The sequence below is a fragment of the Euprymna scolopes genome, chromosome 35, assembly GCF_053919585.1.
Source record: "Euprymna scolopes isolate OS-2025 chromosome 35, ASM5391958v1, whole genome shotgun sequence".
NCBI lineage: Eukaryota > Metazoa > Mollusca > Cephalopoda > Sepiida > Sepiolidae > Euprymna > Euprymna scolopes.
Window position 1 is genome coordinate 87,249,238 of NC_136516.1, and position 20,392 is coordinate 87,269,629.

Below are 20,392 nucleotides of genomic sequence, written 5' to 3' on the forward strand. Positions count from 1 at the left end.
CATCCTTGGACGTACTTGGCTTTTATATAGATAGAGAATTGCATCAGTAGTGAGATATCTTCTGGAGCGGTAGAAGGATCCCACCATCTTTCCAGCGACCTTGGCAACAGACTTGATGTACGTGTTCCATTTCAGATCAGGAGTAAAGGACAAACCCAGAAGCTTGTCAAAACATGGGGCTTCTCCTAGATGAGAGCCATCCATTTCAATTGATGCCAGATGGGGATCAGAGCGTTGATGATGTAAAGATAGGAGTTTGGTTTTAGATGCATTAAAGGTAACCAGCCACATCTTCCCCCACTGAACCACACGCTGGAGATCAGAGGAGAGAGAATCAGAGAGAACTTTGTCATTTACGGCCTTTGATGTGTTGCTGTAGATGGTCGTATCATCAGCATAGATGTCAATGAATGATTTAAGTATGTGTTTAGGGAGATCATTGATGTAGATCAGGAAGAGAGTTGGGCCCAGGATTGACCCTTGAGGGACTCCAGCATTAATACTGCAGGCCTCTGATTTTTGTCCATTGGCCACTACTCTTATGAGCCTATCGGAACTATTTTTAAGTTAGCCATCTTGCGTATTCTCGATAATACTACACATTTTTTTTTCTGGAGATCAGCTCTAGCATGTCTTCTACTGGACAATATTTTGTAAACTTTTAAATTTATACTAATTTTGACATGACTTACACATGATATTGTTTTCCCTGAAATGCCTTCATTCGAAAATACACAATACTTTGAATGCTTTTGTTTATTTTGTCAATATTTCTACTATCTTGCATTTTTCTTTTCTATTATTTTGTAGAATGAAGCAATGACTGGCACTTATACGCAAAACCCTGTCATCTCAAGGATAACCTTGGCATTGATGGAAGATACTGGGTACATATCTAAGAAATAATAGAAGAAAAACAAAACGGACAAGTCTGAATCAAATAACAATTTATCAGAAAGAAAGGGTTTGATTTTGAAATACAACAAGATGAATATTTGCTACTGAATGAAGCGAGCAACCAACAGAAGATATTGTTGTTTGGAAGAAACAGCTTACGTTGTAAATTTTTATATAATCAAGTTTATCAGCTGTTTTCACTTGTGGGGTATTCCATTCCAGTCTCCATATAATGTTGGGTCATCAGGAGAGAATATGCCCCATTTCAGGGCCTATCTCTCGATGGCTTTTCTGCTTATTGCTCTTCCCCCTCCTCACTGATGTGAAGCTCAATTATCTAAATTACATTTAAATCAAATGAACTATTCAATATAATCAAAACTGGACGTTTATCAATTTGGTGGTTCTTATGCCATTCAAAAGCTTAGCGTCTCGCATCTTTTAAAAGGCTGAGCATCTCACAACTTCATTACGTGAAAAACAAACAAATAAATAAATGTGTATGTGTGTGTGTCTATAATATTTAACGAGAGTAGAAAATGAATGTTGGGTTTACTTTCCGCAGTCTCGTAACTCTCACATCCTTTACTTTGTCTTTTAGTCCTCACATTCCAGAAGAGATGTCTCTGACAAAGGGGGAAGAATTGTTGCTTTCTGGATCAGAATCTATTCCATCTAATACTTATCATTGACAAATTTTCAATCTTGAAGTACTTTATTTCTTTTTTTTTTAGCTCCTTACATCAAGTGGCTTCATGCCTTGTTTGGAGTGATTTCCATAAAAAAAATATGTAAATGAATAAAAAATATTATTTTATCTTCTCAGGTCTTGCATCTTCCCTTATGTTTTCTTTGGGGTTTCAGTTGATCCTGTAAGGTATATATAAATATATCTAGCATAAAGATAAATTTCTTAGATAAATACAAATATATCTAATTTATAAAACTCACTGTCTGTCTGTCTCCATATTTTCAAACTCTATCTCTTCCGAAACTAAAAGTCGCAGAGCGGCGCTAGAGGCCTCAAATGATTGGATTTTTTATGGACTGTTCTTTTATGGCTCTTTAGCCGGTTAATAGTTTTTAAGGAGTCAAAAATGGGTCAAAATTGAAAAAATCATTATATATTTTGTACATTCACCTTAGTTTATTTTTATTCAGTTCATGTGTTTCATGTTGGTACAGAGGTAACATTACCAACTTTGAATGCTGCAGTTTTGCTTTTGATTTCAATTCTAGCTGATGGCACCCAAATGCGTTTTTTTTTTTTTTTTTTTTTTTTTTTTTTTGTTACTTTTGAAATCATGACTTTATAATAATATATATGAAATCTTGACAAACTAAAATATCATATTTAAGCATATTTTATGACCGGGCAAAGCCGGGCGCACCTCTGCTAGTCTAACATAAATTCATCTCAGATTTTCAAAGTCAGACCCAATCTTTCTGACTAGGTAAATTTTTCTGTTAGATTTTATGTTTGGTAATTGTCCAGAATTGCCCTATATTAAAAAATAAAAAATAGAGAAAAATCTGTATGAGTTATATACCCATGATGAAACAAAAATATATTCCAAAAATTACGTAACTTGTACTTTTATTTTTATAAAGAAAATCATTTTTAAGCAATAGGAATTCATAGACATTTTAACATAAACTTTGTAAGTTTGAATTATCTCTTTCTGTTGTTTTTTTTTTTTTTTTTTTTTTTCAAAATGACGGAAAAAGACAGCTGCTCTTCTGTTACTCATGAAATTTGATTTCTTATTTAAAAATAAAACTGTTTGATTAATTTACATGATTTTATTTTTGTTTTGTCATGAGTATTTACATCGTACAGGTTTTTCTTTATTTTTGTTGGTTTTTTTTTTAATATAGGGGGAATTCTGAACAAGATCCAATATATCTAACAAATTCATTTTGTCAGATTTTCAAAGTTGGGCCCAATCTTTCTGAAAAATTGATACTTGATTCAGGCTAGCCTATTTTATTTTATTTCTGTTTTATTATTTATTTTTTTTTTGTTGTGTTTTTGATATCTTTTGCCACTGTTATTGACTTTTATTGTAAATTTTTTTTTTTATTGCATATTCACCCCAGACAAGGTACTTTGATTTAGGGAGCTACTATTTGGGACATAATTGCAGGGATACTATGTAGGGAATTTAGCAGCAAGATGTCTGTTTACATTACACTTGAACTTCTGCATGTCAGTACAGTTGGGGAAGCAGGAACCTGAAAAGGAATTCCAAAGTCTAGCAGTTCTGGGGAAGAAACAATTAGAGTAGAAGGTCTTCTGGCATCTGGGATTTCTACTGTATTAGGGGTGGGATTTTGCTGCTTGTCGGGTTTGTCAGTGGTATTTACGTCGAGGGGGGTGCAAGGGTTCATCAGAGCATCTACTATTAAAATAATTGTAAAACAGGCAGAGGGTAGCAACATTTCGTTGTTGATGGGAGATAGTTTGGGAACTATTAGGTTGGCGACTCTCTTTTGAACCGTGTCCAGGAACGAGAGACTAGTACCAGATGCACCAGCCAAAATGTGACAATAATACTCCAGACATGGGTTAATTGTGGCCTTGTAAAGATACAGGATACTTTCAGGCATAAGTAACTTTTTAGCATGGTAGAGAAAACCCACCTTCTTCACAGCAGCTGTGGCAATGCGCTCCATGTATCTGTTCCAACTTGAATATAATTTAGTTCTCTTTAGTTTCTTTTTGGTAGTAATTAGGCCAACAAGGAAGCCTGTTAGACTGGAATCATTTTTTGTTTGTTTATGATCTGAACAAAACCAGCTGCTTAAAATCCATAAAAATAATTTTTTGTATTTCTCCATTTGTGGAGAATGTTTTTTGTTATGGACTTTAAAATAAAACAATGCATCAATTTTGAGTTATTATATTCATTTGTATAGGTATATAAGTAGGTAATTTATATTTTGGGCTATCCAAAATAACAATTGATTTGAATCCATTGAAAATGGTGTTAAATCAGAATCATTAGAGAGTCTCCAATCTAATGATTTATTTGTTTTTTTATAGACGAGCGTTCCCTTTTTTGTTTGTAATAAGTCTTGCACTATCAACCAACCTTCAACCCTTGTACCATCACTGAAATATTGCATCGAGCTGCTTTTTTTTACAAATATTTTAATGGAAAAAAGGAAGATGACCATAAAAATGCACTCATAAATATTCAAAAAAAACTTGATTCATTAATATAATAATTTTTAACTGTTTTTCGTGTTTCTTTTTTTCTCTATTTCTTTTAACTGTTTTTTTTTTCCTGCAGCTGGTACAGTGTGAATTATGACAATGCCGCTGAATATGAATGGGGAAAAAACTTGGGATGTGATTTTGTCAAGAACAGTTGCTATCAATGGATAGTAAACAAGTCTAAAAGGTAATTTATAGCTGAAAAATTCTTCAAAAATTTATAGCTAAAAAATTGTTCACAAATTTATAGCCATAAAAATTGTTCAAAAATTTATAGTTAAAAAATTGTTCACAAATTTATAGCCATAAAAATTGTTCAAAAATTTATAGCTAAAAAATTGTTCACAAATTTATAGCTAAAAAATTGTTCACAAATTTATAGCGATAAAAATTGTTCACAAATTTATAGCGATAAAAATTGTTCACAAATTTATAGCGATAAAAATTGTTCACAAATTTATAGCGATAAAAATTGTTCACAAATTTATAGCGATAAAAATTGTTCACAAATTTATAGCGATAAAAATTGTTCACAAATTTATAGCGATAAAAATTGTTCACAAATTTATAGCGATAAAAATTGTTCACAAATTTATAGCGATAAAAATTGTTCACAAATTTATAGCGATAAAAATTGTTCACAAATTTATAGCCATAAAAATTGTTCACAAATTTATAGCCATAAAAATTGTTCACAAATTTATAGCCATAAAAAATTGTTCACAAATTTATAGGTGTTTTTGGATAATTCATAGCTGGTCTGAGAGAGATCACTCCATTTTACTAAGAGATTCATTCAGTTTTTCAAACAATAATTTGGGACATTAAAACTAACACAAAATATTTAACATTACAGAAACATTAATAACAAAAAAGAAACTGATATTTGGCCGTGCATGCCATTTGGACTAGACAGTGTATTGGTTGAATATTTTTGCTCTGTTTTGCTGTACTAATTGGTTTTCAACCAACTTGAATGGAAAACAATATTTCTAATGTTTTCAGGAATGGGAGTATTCACCCGTTTTGTGACCAGGTGAAGTGGGGCCAATTGCGGACGGACTGTACAAATAATCGGCACTCAGTGGCAGTGTGTAACCTGGTCCAGCACAAGTCACCACTGCCCGAGAGGTACCAGGTAAGTTCCAAAATGTTGACCTTTTTATAAAAGAGGTAAATGTTACCTTATGCTACAACGAAACACTGACCACTCTAATCTGTTTTTGTAGGGGTATTCGAGGTTTTTTTTTTTTTTTTTTTTTTTTTTTTACACAGTGATCACCACTTATCAAGGCCCGGAAGCCACTCAGGGATAAGGGTTATTGCAAGTACATTACGTTAGTGAGGAGTTTTGCTGAAATGTTTACTTAAGGGGGCGGTTCATTAGGAATTTGTTAACATTGGACTTGAAGACATCCAAGTTGTAGTCCGGAGGGAAGCAGGCAGACGGAACAGAGTTCCACAGGCGTGCAGTTCTAAGAAAGAAGCTTTGTTCATGGAATCTGCGTTTTGATTTAGGCACAGATATAGAGTGGGGGAAATTTGTCACAGTGGATTCAGCTAGACAGGTGTTTTTCGTGAAAGATTGGCGAGGGGGGACCAGAGATTGGAGTTCAAACGAGCATCTGCCATGGAAATAACGATAAAACAAGGACAGGCTCGCTGATAACGAATCTGATAATTGAACCCGCTGCAAATTTACTGTTATCATGGTATGAACCCCTAGACCTTGGGACTATTTTGTGCTATTTCACCGCCTTTGATAGTGGTCACTGTTCTGTTGTAGCGTAAGGTAACATTTACCAAAAAAAAAAAAAAGGTAAGCAAGTGGACCTGGTATGTAATGTTGCAATGTTTTCGGGATAATTAGTGTGGGTAGTGCTTTACATGCATCTCATCGCTGCATGATGTGACACAGTGTCAGAAGTTGGTGTTAAGTTAGTGCTCCTAAAAAAGGAACATTCTGGCCTAGTAAAAAGTGCCTGAGCAGCCCTGTCGGCATTCCCCAGCATGGGCATCTGGGGCAGTAAATAATGAACTTACTCCACCCAAAAGCTGGGTTACAAGGCCTGAAAGAGTGGACTTCCTAGGTACTACCCAGGCGGCATACCTCCGTCCGATAAGTGCAGGACCACGTAAATGGCTCAAAACCTGTCAGGCTGATTGTCAAGAATGAGCTGAACATGCTAAGTCAACTGTTCCAAGAATTCTCATCCATTCTTTCAATGTGGCCATACCATCTGAGTCTCCTGTTCCGCACAATCTCTCCCTATACTGTCCAGATTCAATCTTCCTCTGGGATCAGCCTCTCTGTAATTTGATCAAGTAGTTTATTTTATTATTCAAGAAAATCAAATTACACTCTACGTCCATAAAGGGGGAAAAGTTGAAGTGATGGTAAAATCAAGGGCAGACAATCAATTTTAATTTAAAATTTTTTATTTATTTATTTATTTATTTATAATGTCGGAAAGATAACGGAAACGTAAGATTTAAAACCAAACAATTTATTAACATAACGTGTATTTTTTTTTTTAATTTTTTTTTTTTCAGAAAACAAAATTTTCAAATTATGAAAACTTTTTTTTTAGAATTGTCATTTTATATAAGTTAAAAGCAAAATTTGAAGAATACTAAAATGGCTTTGGCCTTCACTTGTCGGTCAAAAATGGCAAATTTGTTTTGCTAAAATAAAAAAAAAAGACACTACTTGATCAATTTTTGTGATTTTTGGAATATACCATCTTTATTTTCTATTTTTACATGATAGTTACATAAAAGTTTTTCATTTTTTGTTTATCACCATCTGAATAAACACCATTTTTTTTTTTTTGTTTTTTTTCTTCATTCAAAATGTTGATGAATTTCTTGATCAGCTTTATTCATTTCTTTAAATTATTTTTTTATATTTGTTTAGTATTTCTCCGAATTAGCTGGTGTTGCTTCAGCCGATGTGAAGCGTTTTGGTGGTTCTGTTGACCTTGCCGATCACTGTCCTTACTTACAGGTAAAATTTTTTTGACCATTCGTAAATTTGAAATGTTTCAAGTTGATTTTAATTATTTCTAAATGTTGAATATCATTAAAATACTTTTTTTTTTTTTTTTGTGCCTCTTTCCAGGAATTACTTTGGAAAAGCGGTGATTCTTCAATCCGAGGCTCACGCTGTACTCGGGAAGAGAATAATTTAGGTCAGTAACGCATTCATCTGTCTTATCTTGTTAGGATCAGTATTAGTATGAGTTGATTTTTTTTTTTTTTTTTTTTTTTAAGGAGTCACCACTTATCAAGGCCTGGAGGCTACTTGAGGATAAAGATTAATGAGGGTACAGTGGTCAAGAGGAACATGTCAGTCATCCTTAGTAGTGGAAATTTGGTAAATTGGATTACTTAAGGGGATGGCTCATCGAGATATACATGATATTCTTTTTTCATTAAAAAAAGAGTATATTGTTCTATTTAACTTTTATTGTTTAAATAATTTAACTTTGTTGTGTGTGTATATATATATATATATATAAATAAATAAGTTGAAAAGATATTTTTCACTCAGTAGTGAGCTTTGGAAGATTGTCAGTGAAAGAAATACAATCGCCAAAAGATAAGTGTTTCATTATTTCTAGTCGCCACTTTGAAAAATCACTCGCAAATGCGACTGTTTCACTCACAATGTAGAGCCCTATTAAGATGAGAACAGTAGTCCGATGAATCCAAATAATGCGAATAACCAATCCTCATCTCAAAAATTCAGAAACGTGCATTTATATTTGTTTGTTTATATTGCAGGAAGTAATTACAATTATTTTCTCGAAGATTATGGCAATTCTTCTCGCTGTTTCAACCATGATGGCATGTGGCATTTGCAGCATTGTAGCCAGTCTGTGGCGACACAACACATGGGCAGTGGCTGCTACAAGGTAGGTTTCCTTCTGTAAATCCAACCTCCTAGCTAGTAATCTATAATATAAATGTCAACTGTCTGTTTAAATGTATGTATGTATGTATGCATGTTTGAATGTCTGCCTAAAACTTTTGACAAAGGCAACGGATTTTCATGAGATCGGTATTGTTTTGAAGCTCAACCCTTTGGATGACAAATATTGAAAAATTAGCTAAAAACATTAATTCCTACATCCGCAACTGGGCACTTTTCTACAGTTCTTTTTTCGGGATGAGAGTGCTGACCCCATGCCCAACCTTCCCAGAAGGTACATACAGCACCTAGCCTTCCCAAATGGTCACTCATCTGGCACTGGCCAGGCTCGACGTTGCTTAACTTTGGTGATCTGGTGAGAACTGTTGCGTCAACATGATTGTGCCGGACATTTAAAAATATCATAGTGAATCATAACTTGTAAATAAACCTGTTAAATGTTCCACTTGTATCATTTTTATGTGGTTTTCACATTCAACACTCATTTTTAAATATGTAACAACCTCGGATCAAAAAGTTTAATAAAATTCAAAACTCCATTGGGTGGGTTTCTAACAGTATTTTGTACAATTTTTTGGTCCCCCCCCCCAACAAAAGGAGGGTGGATCTGTTAATTCACCCTTGTCCGTTTGTCCATTCGTCTGTCCGCACTTTTCTCAATAACTACACCTTGAAATTTTTTGAAATTTTGCAAAAACATTAAACATGATGTGAGTAAAAAAAAAAGTAACAGAACAGATTTTCTGAAAGAACACCGGTTGCTCCCCTAGGGTTGCCTTTTGGGTTAAAATGACTAAAATTGACACTTTTGTGTTTATTAAAAAAGATTCATGCCTTGGATTTTTATAAAACTTTCTGAAAAATTGTAATTTTGTTTGTCTATACTTTACGATAACTCTTGAGTGTGCCCCAGGGGTTCTTTTAGGACTAATAAAAACACTCCATTTTTGGGACTATTTTACCATATCTGTCCAAAATTTTCTATGTATGTCTATTTAGCAGTTTTGCATGTTGCTGTACACAAATTTAAAAAATGTTAAGGCCTTGGGGACTTTTGGGGTTAAATGGGGGTGGGGGCCAAATGATGGACTTAGTCATTTCTTTTTTTGCATGGTGCAGAACTAAAATTTACACATGTTAAGGTCCAAAACTGCACCATTTGTTCATTTTCACCAGGATTTGACATTCTCTGGGGACTTTAAGGACTAAATGGAGGGGGGGGGATGCTGAACTTCATCATTTTTTATGCCCCGTTCACTGTGCATGCTTCACTTGTTTTATTTTTAAGTCATTATCAAAACTTTAAATATTTAGGCGTCAATTCACGTCCATTTTTCTTGTTCTCGCCTAACACTCCATACTATCTGTTTATTAAACCGAATAAACGTTTTAAAGTGAGTAAAACAACTAAAAACAGGTAGAAGAGTAACTTACCTTGCCCTTGATAATCACTTTTTCGCACCTCTGTGGATTGTAAAACCAACCCAAAGGAAACAGAATCAATCTCTTTGGTTTCATGGCAATTATTTTTATTAATGAATTAGTAGCAACAGTAGTCGCTGAAGCAATGTGGTTGCTATGGAAATTAGTCATGAAAAACGTCGCTCACCTCCTTATATTTTTTTACAATTTTGAACACCAGGAAATTCATCATAACTTGTTTTACTGAACGAAAATTGAAATTTTTTTTTCACAATATAGCTGAGAAGGTGATCTATAAATTGTAATAATTGTTTAAAATTTGGTCGAAAAATATGTGAGCTTTAAAGCAGTTCTAAATGACTAAAACTGCCACTTAACCATATATTCAAACACTACCGTGTTTGAATGATATATATCTTGGTGAGGCAAGTATATAATGTGTAAGAGAAAAAAGAGGAAGAGAAAGATATAGAGAAGGGAAGAGAAGTATTTAATAGTACAGGGTGACCCCCAAAAAAACAGATAACATTCAATAGTTTTTCTGCGCATTTTACAGTCAACAGAGAGTAAAATGCCAAAGACCCTAGTGTTTTGATGTGATATCTTGAATATAATAAACTAAATATGACCAAAGTTTCATTTCATTCCGACAAAACACTAAGAAACGGGGCCTAATTAGAGATGGGGCCCGTTTTTTGGTGTCACCCTGTATATCTATCTATCTATCTATATACATATATATATATATATATATACATAAGTGAAATTGTGTGTGTGTACATTTCCCTACCAAAAATACTCTGTCAATTTTTAGTCTACAGACTCGAGACTTTGCATAAAAGGTATTGAGATTTGAGAAAATCTTTTAATCGGTTTTCGGCCAGAAATGTGGCTGTCAAGGGGTCAAAGTTCAACGATTTGACCTTTGAAAACTCTACCAAACTCCTCCGCCAATTTTGGGTCTAAATACTAGAAATTTTAAATGTACATTACTTGGACATGGATCAAACTTTTTAATTTGATTTGAGCCCAAAAGAAGTCAAAATTGGGATCAAAGTTAAAAAAAAATTGACCTCTGTGGTCTCTATCAAATTACTCAAATTACTCAGCCAATTTTTGGTCTAAACATTTGAAATTTTACATAAAGCGTATTCAGATATAGAGCAAGCTTTTTAATCAGGTTTTGGCCAAAAATTTTGCTGCCAAGGAGTTAAAGTTAAAAGGATTTGACCTTTGCGGTTTTTAGCAAATTATTCAGCCAATTGTGGGTCTAAACATTTGAAATATTACACAAAGAGTATTCAGACATGCAGCATGCTTTTTAATCAGTTTTTGGGCGAAAATTTGGCTGCCAAGAGGTCAAATTTTGCAGACTCTACCAAACTCCCCCATCAATGTTGTGTCTAAACACTTGAAATTTTAGATGTAGGTTATCTGGACATGAGTCAAACTTTTTAATATATATATATATATATCTATATATAAATTGCAATGTAATTAATAATTCAAATTATAATTAAAAATTAAAAATCTGTTTCATAAGAAGGAACAACAACAAAGTCAATAATTTGTACGATCGTTTCGGAAACAATGTTTTTATTGTGATAGACATTAAGCCACGGACAATAATTTTGACATATAGTATTTTTTTAAAACAAAGTCTCCTCATCATCAAAAGTATTGGGTGGGTTTTTTTATATGTGAAAGACACCATAAATAAACCTAGCAAATTTTAAGTAAGGCAGATGTATCTGGAAAAAATTAAAATAAAAAGGAAAATATTTACTTGATAAGAAAAGTAATATCGGTTGAGAATAAAAATAGAATAAAATTATAAATCTGAATTTGGTTTAAATATAAGGTTATAATAATGTTTTTATTAAAAGTTAAGAATTATATATATATATATATATATATATATATATATATATATATATATATATATATTTACCTTTTAATTGTTCGCCGTTTGAAAACCGTAATTATTGTCAAAGCATTCATTTGGATGTTGATTGTAGCTTATAAATGTACGAAATGTTGAATTTTCAAAAAGAACGCCGTATATATATATATATATATGCACATAAAGTTATGAACAGTACATAGGGCCCAAGCAAAGCCGGGCTGAACTGCTAGTATATATATAAATGAATAAAAATAGCTACATTCCAAGTTCCAAGTTTTTATTTATTTTTAAAAATCCTATAGAAGAATTAACATATAAGCATGCAATGTTGATTCTTCTGTAGGATTTTTTTTCAGACGTTATATGATCACGCCTATTTCATTCTAAGTAAAGTCTTTTTTTTCTGGCCATTTTAAAGGCAAATTTTGCAAATTTGACTGTTTTGAAGCAGTTTGGGTCTTCAAAAATTGCATTTGGCCTTATTTTTTTTTTTTTTTTTTTTTTAACGTAATGTATGGACTAACTAAAGAATGGAAGAAGGAGAATACTATACAAGTTCATGTCATAATAAGATCTCCCAGTAAAAATAAATCTAATATATGAAAGGCGATATGTCTGTCCGTCTCCATATTTTCAAATTCTATCTCTTCTGAAACTAAAAGTCGCAGAGCAGCGCTAGGGGCGTCAAATGATTGGATTTTTTATGGACCATTCTTTTATGGGTCTTTAGTCGGTTAAAATAGTTTTTAAGGGGTCAAAAATGGTTCAAAATTTAAAAAATCGTTAAACATTTTGTACATTTACCTTAGTTTATTTTTAATCAGTTCACATGCGTGTCACGTTGGTACAGTGGTAACGTCACCAGCTTTGAATGCTACAGTTTTGCTTTCAGTTTCCATTCTAGCTGATGGCACCCAAATAACTTTTTTTTATTTACTTTTTGAAATCACTACTCTATAATGATATATACAAAATCTTGACAAATTAAGATATCATTTTACGACCGGGCAAAGCCGGGCTACCCAACTCCCCTCTAGTTATACATATAAAAATAATCTCATTAAAATTTAGCTTTGATTTGTGCAAATGTATTTGTAAAATTATATGATCATGCAAATTTCTAAGTCAAATTTCTGTTTTTTTGTTGTTGTTTTTTTTGTTTTTTTACGAGTATACTTAAGAAAAAATTCGATATTGACATATAAATAATGAAACTGGTCTATAAAATGTACTAAAGTATTGACATGCTGAAAGAACTGATTAGTAAAATAAATAAAACCTGGAACTGGAAAAGTATCTGCGTTGTTATTCATTTCTATATGCTCTGTTGTTATATTAAACAAACATTGAGCTTCTAAACTAAAAGGACTGGTATACATAAAGGGTGAAATCTATATATATATATATATATATATATATATAAAAGGCAAAATGTGTGTGACCATTTTGTGTATGTCTCGCAAAGGCTTCTTTCGCACACGCTCCCGGGGTCGTTACTATCACTTAAAACTGTTTATATACCCCCTATATCATAATACCTAGGATTTGGGAACACGGGTCGTCTCTAGATTTATTTACGTCGACTTTTATGAGATTCGCGCTATTTCGCTCTGTCCCCTGTTTGTCGTGCATTTTAGTATAAATACAGTGAAAAACGTATTCTCGGCTGCTTTCCCCCCACTTCCCACCGTCATCTGGGGGAAGTAGAAACTAAAAATAACGATCGTGCGATGACCCCATTTAGCAAACCTCTTTTAGCTTTATAAGCTTTAACTTAACATGCTAATCAATTACTCTCACTCGTGGTCGAGACCGTTAAGTAGTTGTGTTTTCCGCGTCAAGGCTTCCGGGTTCAAACCTCCCAACCAAACGTTTTTTTTAAAACTTCGCTTATTCTTTAGTTTACCCCCCCCCCCCATACGCAGGTTTATTTATGCCATTTTTTTTTTTTTGTTTTCGTTTTGGTTTTTTACATCGTGTTCCTCCATACACACATCTACAAATACCCGGACAACGCCGGATACCCCCCGCTAGTATATTTGAAAGCATATTTTCCCAAAAACGTACATAAAAATAAACGTATATGAAAGTTATCTCATTTTAACTTTTGTTTTTCATTTCTTCTAGTACGAATGCAGCCCAGAAGAAGGTCTTGTAGTTGTTATTGAATCAAAACGCTACAACTGCACCAAAGAAGGGCAGAGAATTTCTATTTTACATGACTCTGCCAAACTCCGTCATCAGGGATTAATCATCTGTCCGGCTTGTGAAGAAATTTGTCAGGTAATTTTTTAATTTTTTATATTATTAGAATTTTAGAGAAATGAAATTTGTTGGCTGACTATTGTCCACAATATTTCATCTACAAATACAATGCAACTCTTACTGTTTGTCTACAATCCTGATTCACCATGGACGGTTTGTCTTCAGTCACGATTCACCTCGGCCGGTTTGTCTAAAAGAATACGATTCACCTCGGCCGGTTTGTCTAAAAGAATACGATTCACCTCGGCCGGTTTGTCTAAAAGAATACGATTCACTTCGGGCCGGTTTGTCTAAAAGAATACGATTCACCTCGGCCGGTTTGTCTAAAAGAATACGATTCACCTCGGCCGGTTTGTCTAAAAGAATACGATTCACCTCTGCCGGTTTGTCTAAAAGAATACGATTCACCTCGGCCGGTTTGTCTAAAAGAATACGATTCACCTCGGCCGGTTTGTCTAAAAGAATACGATTCACCTCGGCCGGTTTGTCTAAAAGAATACGATTCACCTCGGCCGGTTTGTCTAAAAGAATACGATTCACCTCGGCCGGTTTGTCTAAAAGAATACGATTCACCTCGGCCGGTTTGTCTAAAAGAATACGATTCACCTCGGCCGGTTTTTCTAAAAGAATACGATTCACCTCGGCCGGTTTGTCTAAAAGAATACGATTCACCTCGGCCGGTTTGTCTAAAAGAATACGATTCACCTCGGCCGGTTTGTCTAAAAGAATACGATTCACCTCGGCCGGTTTGTCTAAAAGAATACGATTCACCTCGGCCGGTTTGTCTAAAAGAATACGATTCACCTCGGCCGGTTTGTCTAAAAGAATACGATTCACCTTGGCCGGTTCGTCTAAAAGAATACGATTCACCTCGGCCGGTTCGTCTAAAAGAATACGATTCACCTCGGCCGGTTTGTCTAAAAGAATACGATTCACCTCGGCCGGTTTGTCTAAAAACCACTATATGGTAGTGCTGGGTCAAAGTAACCACAGACTTTAATTTGGCTCCAAACATTGTCAGTTGCATTTATGTAACTTTTAACCTCAAAATTTTTAAGTTTTTGAATTTATTATGTGATTTTCATGTTTTAAAACAAAGATTTTTTAGTGTAAAAGAAATGAAGAAAAAAAAATCTGTTTTGCTTTTGAAGAACAAAGAAATAAAACAATGCTAAACTAATTTCATTGGTTATTGAAATCAATTACATTTTTGGGTTTTTTTTGAATCCATAAAAATGAAGAAAAAATACTTAGAATATGCTTGTATCACGACTGAATATAGTTGTGAAACATAATCACTTTAATCGAAATTAAAGATTTCGATTGTATTTTTTCTTTTTTCTGCTTTTAACGAAATTAATTGAAATAAGGGTGGAAGATGTCTCGTGATAACAAAACCCGGGAATGAACCAGGGACCTTTTCATTTATTTGCAGTAGTAGTAGTAGTAATCACCGTTTCCCAACAAAAGAAATAAGCATCAGCAATCAAAACGAATGATGAAAACACGGCGTCCAAAATAAAATGAGATTAGAAAGTAGATCTTGGGTTTTACATTCAGCAGCCGCGTAACACTCGCTTCCCTTATTTTGTCCTTTAATCCTTGCATTCAATGAGCGATAATTCTGATAGATTTTAGGTCTCCCCCCCCCCCTAAATAGCCTATGACACGTAAGCAAACAAATGGACAAACTAATTTTCACTTTTTTTTTTTCTTCTTGGGAATCACCACTTATCAAAGCCCGAAGGCCACTCAAGGATAAGGGTTAATGAATGTAAGGTGGTGTTGTAGTAATCGCTTATGGTGTAAATTGGGTAGAATTTGATTATTTATGAGGACGGCTTAACAAGAACTTGTTTACATTGGATTTGAAGGCTACCATGTTGTATTCAACCAGGAAGCATGCTAGCGGAACAGTGTTTCAAAGGTGGGCAGTTCTGGGAAAGAAGCTAGAAAGTAAATCTTGAGTTTACTTTAGACAACTGCGTAACTCTCACTTCTCTTATTTTTTCCTTTTGTCCTCACATTCCAGTAACAAACTTTCTGACAAAGAGGGAATAATTGCTGTTTTCTGGCTCAGAATCTATTCCATCTAACATTTGGAAAGTTTTTGACCTAGAAATAGTATCTTGTTTTTTTTTTTTGTTGTTGTTTTTTAAGCTCCTTATATAACGCCACATGGCTTCACCAACAGGCCACTGACCTCAAATGTTGTGTGTGCCGTGGATTTTTCATTCATCTTATCTTATAGCTGTATCATCATTTTCTCGTTGCTGACCGTCGATGAGGATGCACGGATCCACAAGTATAAAGATAAAGGTTCATAAGTACGTTCTGCCGAGGATGTGTCACTCGCTTCCCATCAGTTTTTGTTTCTATTGCATTTTCACTCCAAACAAGGCACGGTGCCACTTTGATGTAGGGGGGCTACTATCTGAGACATGATTGCAGGAATACTATGTAGGGAGTTGAGCAGCAAGATGTCTGTTCATGTTACACTTGAATTTCTGCATGTCAGTACAGTTGGGGAAGCAGTAACCCGGAACGGAATTCCAAAGTGTAGCAGTTCTGGAGAAGAAACTATTAGAGTAGAAGTCTTTCTTACATCTAGGGCTCTCTACTGTGTAGGGGTGGGATTTTGCTGCTTGTCGGGTTTGTCGGAGGTATTTTCGTCGAGGGGGGTCCAAGGGCTTGTAGTCTGTCGGAGCATCCACCATTAAAATACTTGTAAAACAGGCAGAGGGATGCAACATTTCGTTAATGGGACAGAGGTTGAAGCTTAGATGACAGTTCAGGACCTATCAGGTTGGCGACTCTCTTTTGAACCCTGTCTAGGAGTGAGACTAGTAGCAGATGCACCAACCCAAATTTGACAACAATACTCCATACATGGGCGAATGGTTACCTTGTAGAAGTATAGGATACATTCAGGCATAAGTAACTTTCTAGCACGGTAGCGAGAGCCCACCTTCCTCCCATCAGCCGCAGCAATGCCCTCGATGTATCTCTGCCAACATATGTTCCCTGTGAACATTAAGTTGAGGAGTTTGAACGAAGTACTTTCAGGTAACCTATCTTTAGCTATTGGTGGTTGGGAAGGTTTCTTGTAATTATTAAAGGAAAAAAAGCTTAGTCTTGGTAGCATTGAATGTTACCATCCATTTTTGTCCCAATTCCACTAGAGACTGAGGTCTTCCTCTAGGGTTTCCCCTATTGCCTTGCATGTGTGTTCATTTAATCTCCCCATCTCCCTCGAGAACCTCCGAGTGATCAACTGCCTGCGACTGTATCCAAAATCTAACTGCCCACCTTGGCGTTCAAGTCTCAACTGACTAAGTGCCTGACTGACCATCCCCACCCTGTCAAGCGTTGTTCGTATTGTTCCTTTGACTCACAGTAACCCCCCACCCCCACCCGAAACGGCTACTGGTCCACTGTTGTCTAACCTATTGGTCATTCGGTCACCTGGTCATTCATCACACCCTAAATAAAACCCTACCCTTATTTCTGTTTGTCTGCATTATAACAACAAACACCTATCCATTGTCTATTGATAACTCCTTTTAGTACTCATTATACCTACTCCCTTACTTTTTTTGTTTTGTTTTTTTCCTATCCCCCCCCTCAGCACTCAATAAGCAATGTTTCTGACAAAAAGAGAAGAATTGCTGTTTTCTGAGTCATCTAACACTTACCATTGGCAAGTTTTTGACTTCAAGTATTTTTTTTTTTCTTAACTCCTTACATTATGCCTTGTCTGGGCTGATTTTTGTAAAAAAAAAAAAAAAAAAAAAACTGACTCTCAAGCAAAAATCTGTCTCCTTTTATTCAACCATTTTGGACTCCCAACAGTGCCTAAATTTTCACGTTCATTTTGTAAGCAAATGATTCTATGTCTCGTGTCATAGTTTCCTTACAGTGGACACATGCTAATCATGGACACTTATTTCTGCTTTTTTGCACCATTACCACAGAAGTTTATAATCTCGCTTTCCTAGGTTTACTCGGTAATTCGGCGCTCACATTTTTAGTGTGATTTTTTTTTTTCTTTGTTTGATTAAAACTAATTTCCATGATTTTTGGCATATGATATTTTAGTTTCATCATGAGTATGTACCTAATACAGATTTTTCTTTATTTTTTGTTTTTCAATATACAGGCAATTCTGAACACAAACCTTTTTTTAATTTTATTGATAAATTCAACTTAAAAGTATTTATATTTGAGATATTTTAAATCTGAATTGCCAAAACAAAACAAAAAAAAAATGCAGAATCTAAATTTTTTATTAGTCACAACTAAAAACTTGAAATTTACTAATTTTTTTCTCTCTTCACTTTTTTTTTTTTTTTTTTTTTCCAGGAAGTTGGTGTGAAATGCCCTCCTCCTGAAACCACTGCTTCTCAAGTCAACAGTTATCAGGTGATGCCCCCCCTCACTTGCCGTGGCACATTCTTGGGTGAATCTCTCCCCCTTTATAAATGGCATGGACTCCTCCAGGTGCTGGCAGCCCTTGTTCTAACAAGGGTCCTGTCTCAAACAGCCAACTGTCTCCTCAGTTCGACATAATCCCTGGTCGAATAGCTGGAGCTATGTGTTCAAATCCTTTCTTGCACAACAACTGCCTACAGCCCTGACTCCTTTCCAACCCTGAAGCTACCAACTGCCCTCTCGTGCCTGAAGGGGGACGGGGTTCTTTTCTCTGTGCGCGTCTCTTTTTTTTTTTTTTTTTTTTTTTTTTTTTTTTTTTTTTTTTTGCAGCATCTTATATTTACGGGTCGACAGGATACCGCCATATGAGAAACGACTCGCTCAATCCGAAAAAAAAAGGTTTTATTTATTGATCTGCAAGGTAGGGTGGGGGGGGAGTAAGGAAAATTATTTTTATCTATTTTTCTTTTATTTCCTCTTTGTTTCGGAAGGGGGAAGAGTACCTATCATTTGGCAAACATAACTGTTCTTTTTGGGGAGCTGGATTTTCCTCACATACAAAACCGACCTTGTGTCTAACTTTGCCCTCATGGGGAGTAAATAAAGACATAAGCAGTCAGCAACATAAATTATTTTAGAAGGAAAAATTGATCTAAAACAATTTAATTTGATTTATCTACTCATGTGTAACTGTTCTGGGGTAACTGACACCCCTATCCCTGTCTTCACATGGACTCTCCCATCGCTGTGAAAGGCAGCCATTTTGGACTCTCTAATCAGAGATTCCATGCCAGCCTAATCGTTGACATGACTTTACAGACTCTCCTGTTTGATATTGTGAATCCCTAAAATAAGGCCACAACAGTAACGCATTTGCATTAAAAGCAGTTTTGGCTAGGAGCAAAGTCTAGTATCTGTTCTGATACTATGATTCGTTTTTTCTGTCCTAAGTCAGTGATGGAGAAATCCTTCAAGACTGGGACATTAAAAATCAATCTCTTGTCTAAAACTCTAGCCTGGTTGTGGAAACAAGTAAAGAAGAACCATTTAATAGAAGATATAAGCATGTGAGGTTAGGGTAAGAAATCAAACACCCGACCCTCATGGGGAGGCAACTATACGGGGAACATCAGTGTGAACATGTAGGAGACCCAAAATCAGGATAAGCCATCCTAGATACAAATCATTGCTGAAAGAACATCGACCCTCGAAGTCGACGATGTGCAATCTACAGAGAGAAAAGAAGCTTAAAGAATGAAAATATATATATATATATATATATTAAATCCCCAAAACAGTGTTTCATGGTAAACAACTGATGATCCCTGAAAATTTAGGACTATTGTGAGTTCGAGAAAGCAGGTTTGTTGTTTGTTCAGCGATTACAGGAGATTAAATGACTTACTGACAAAATAATTTTCCAACAGAGAACAAAAAAATTTAATTTTTATATAAAAAAAAAAATTGGGGGTATAGTTTTCAAGGTTAAAAAAACCTTCCAAGACATATATATCGGGTTAAAGTTATTCAAAGATAAAAATCAATGAATTTAACAAGGGTATTAATAGTGCTCAATAAAAAGAGCAAGATATGCTTGTATTTAATTTCAAGTAAACAATTTACATGGTCACAACACAGACAATGCCAAGGTTTTGGTCAACTAATAGCCCAAAGTTTATTTTGTATGAGAAATATAGACCTTAATACAAGGACTATATTTCTCATGAAAACATTGGCATTGTTTCATGATCATGTAAATTGTTTACTTGAAATTAAATAAAAGCACACCCCCACACACACACAAATATATATATATATATATATATATATATATATATAAAATCTAGCAGGGCTACCCAGCATTGCCTGGGACTATGAAAAAAAAAACTAAATAGAAATAGTATGTCTAATATCTAAATATTAAAACATCTATCTCTCCCTCTCTCTTCAGCTATCTCTTTCCCTCTCTTTCATCTTCCTCCTAACATTAAAAACCGACCTTGTGTCTCCCTCTTGTGAGGAAAGAAGTATCTATGAACATCAATGTGAACATCTAAAGATAAGCCATTTTTAGAGGCAGATCATCGATCCTCGAAGCTGATTGATGTTCGATCCACAGGGAGAAAAGGAACAGAAGGACGGAGAGAAAGAAGATAGGTAGGTAGGAATAGAGAGAGATAGAATGAATGCATCCAACTAGACAAAATGGTTAGAACTTGTTCTCACTGCAGAATGATATGCAGCAAGGTTAGAATGAGGCTCGTCTGTCACGTCTACATCATTAGAACCACCAGAAAATATAATCATGCGAATTAAG

At 34.8% G+C, this 20,392-nt stretch overlaps 1 protein-coding gene across 1 annotated transcript in view; it reads left to right on the top strand.

Moving 5' to 3' along the window:
- Positions 1 to 18,473, top strand: part of LOC145259978 (leishmanolysin-like peptidase) — a 109,674-nt gene extending 91,201 nt beyond the window's left edge. The window contains exons 9-16 of the mRNA XM_080117970.1: positions 811 to 887; positions 4,194 to 4,304; positions 5,123 to 5,255; positions 7,035 to 7,124; positions 7,239 to 7,308; positions 7,904 to 8,034; positions 13,507 to 13,662; positions 18,007 to 18,473. Coding sequence (XP_079974096.1) covers positions 811 to 887; positions 4,194 to 4,304; positions 5,123 to 5,255; positions 7,035 to 7,124; positions 7,239 to 7,308; positions 7,904 to 8,034; positions 13,507 to 13,662; positions 18,007 to 18,213 — 975 coding nt within the window. The 3' untranslated portion in view covers positions 18,214 to 18,473. The remainder of the gene's footprint in view (positions 1 to 810; positions 888 to 4,193; positions 4,305 to 5,122; positions 5,256 to 7,034; positions 7,125 to 7,238; positions 7,309 to 7,903; positions 8,035 to 13,506; positions 13,663 to 18,006) is intronic.
- Positions 18,474 to 20,392: the final 1,919 nt, after the last annotated feature.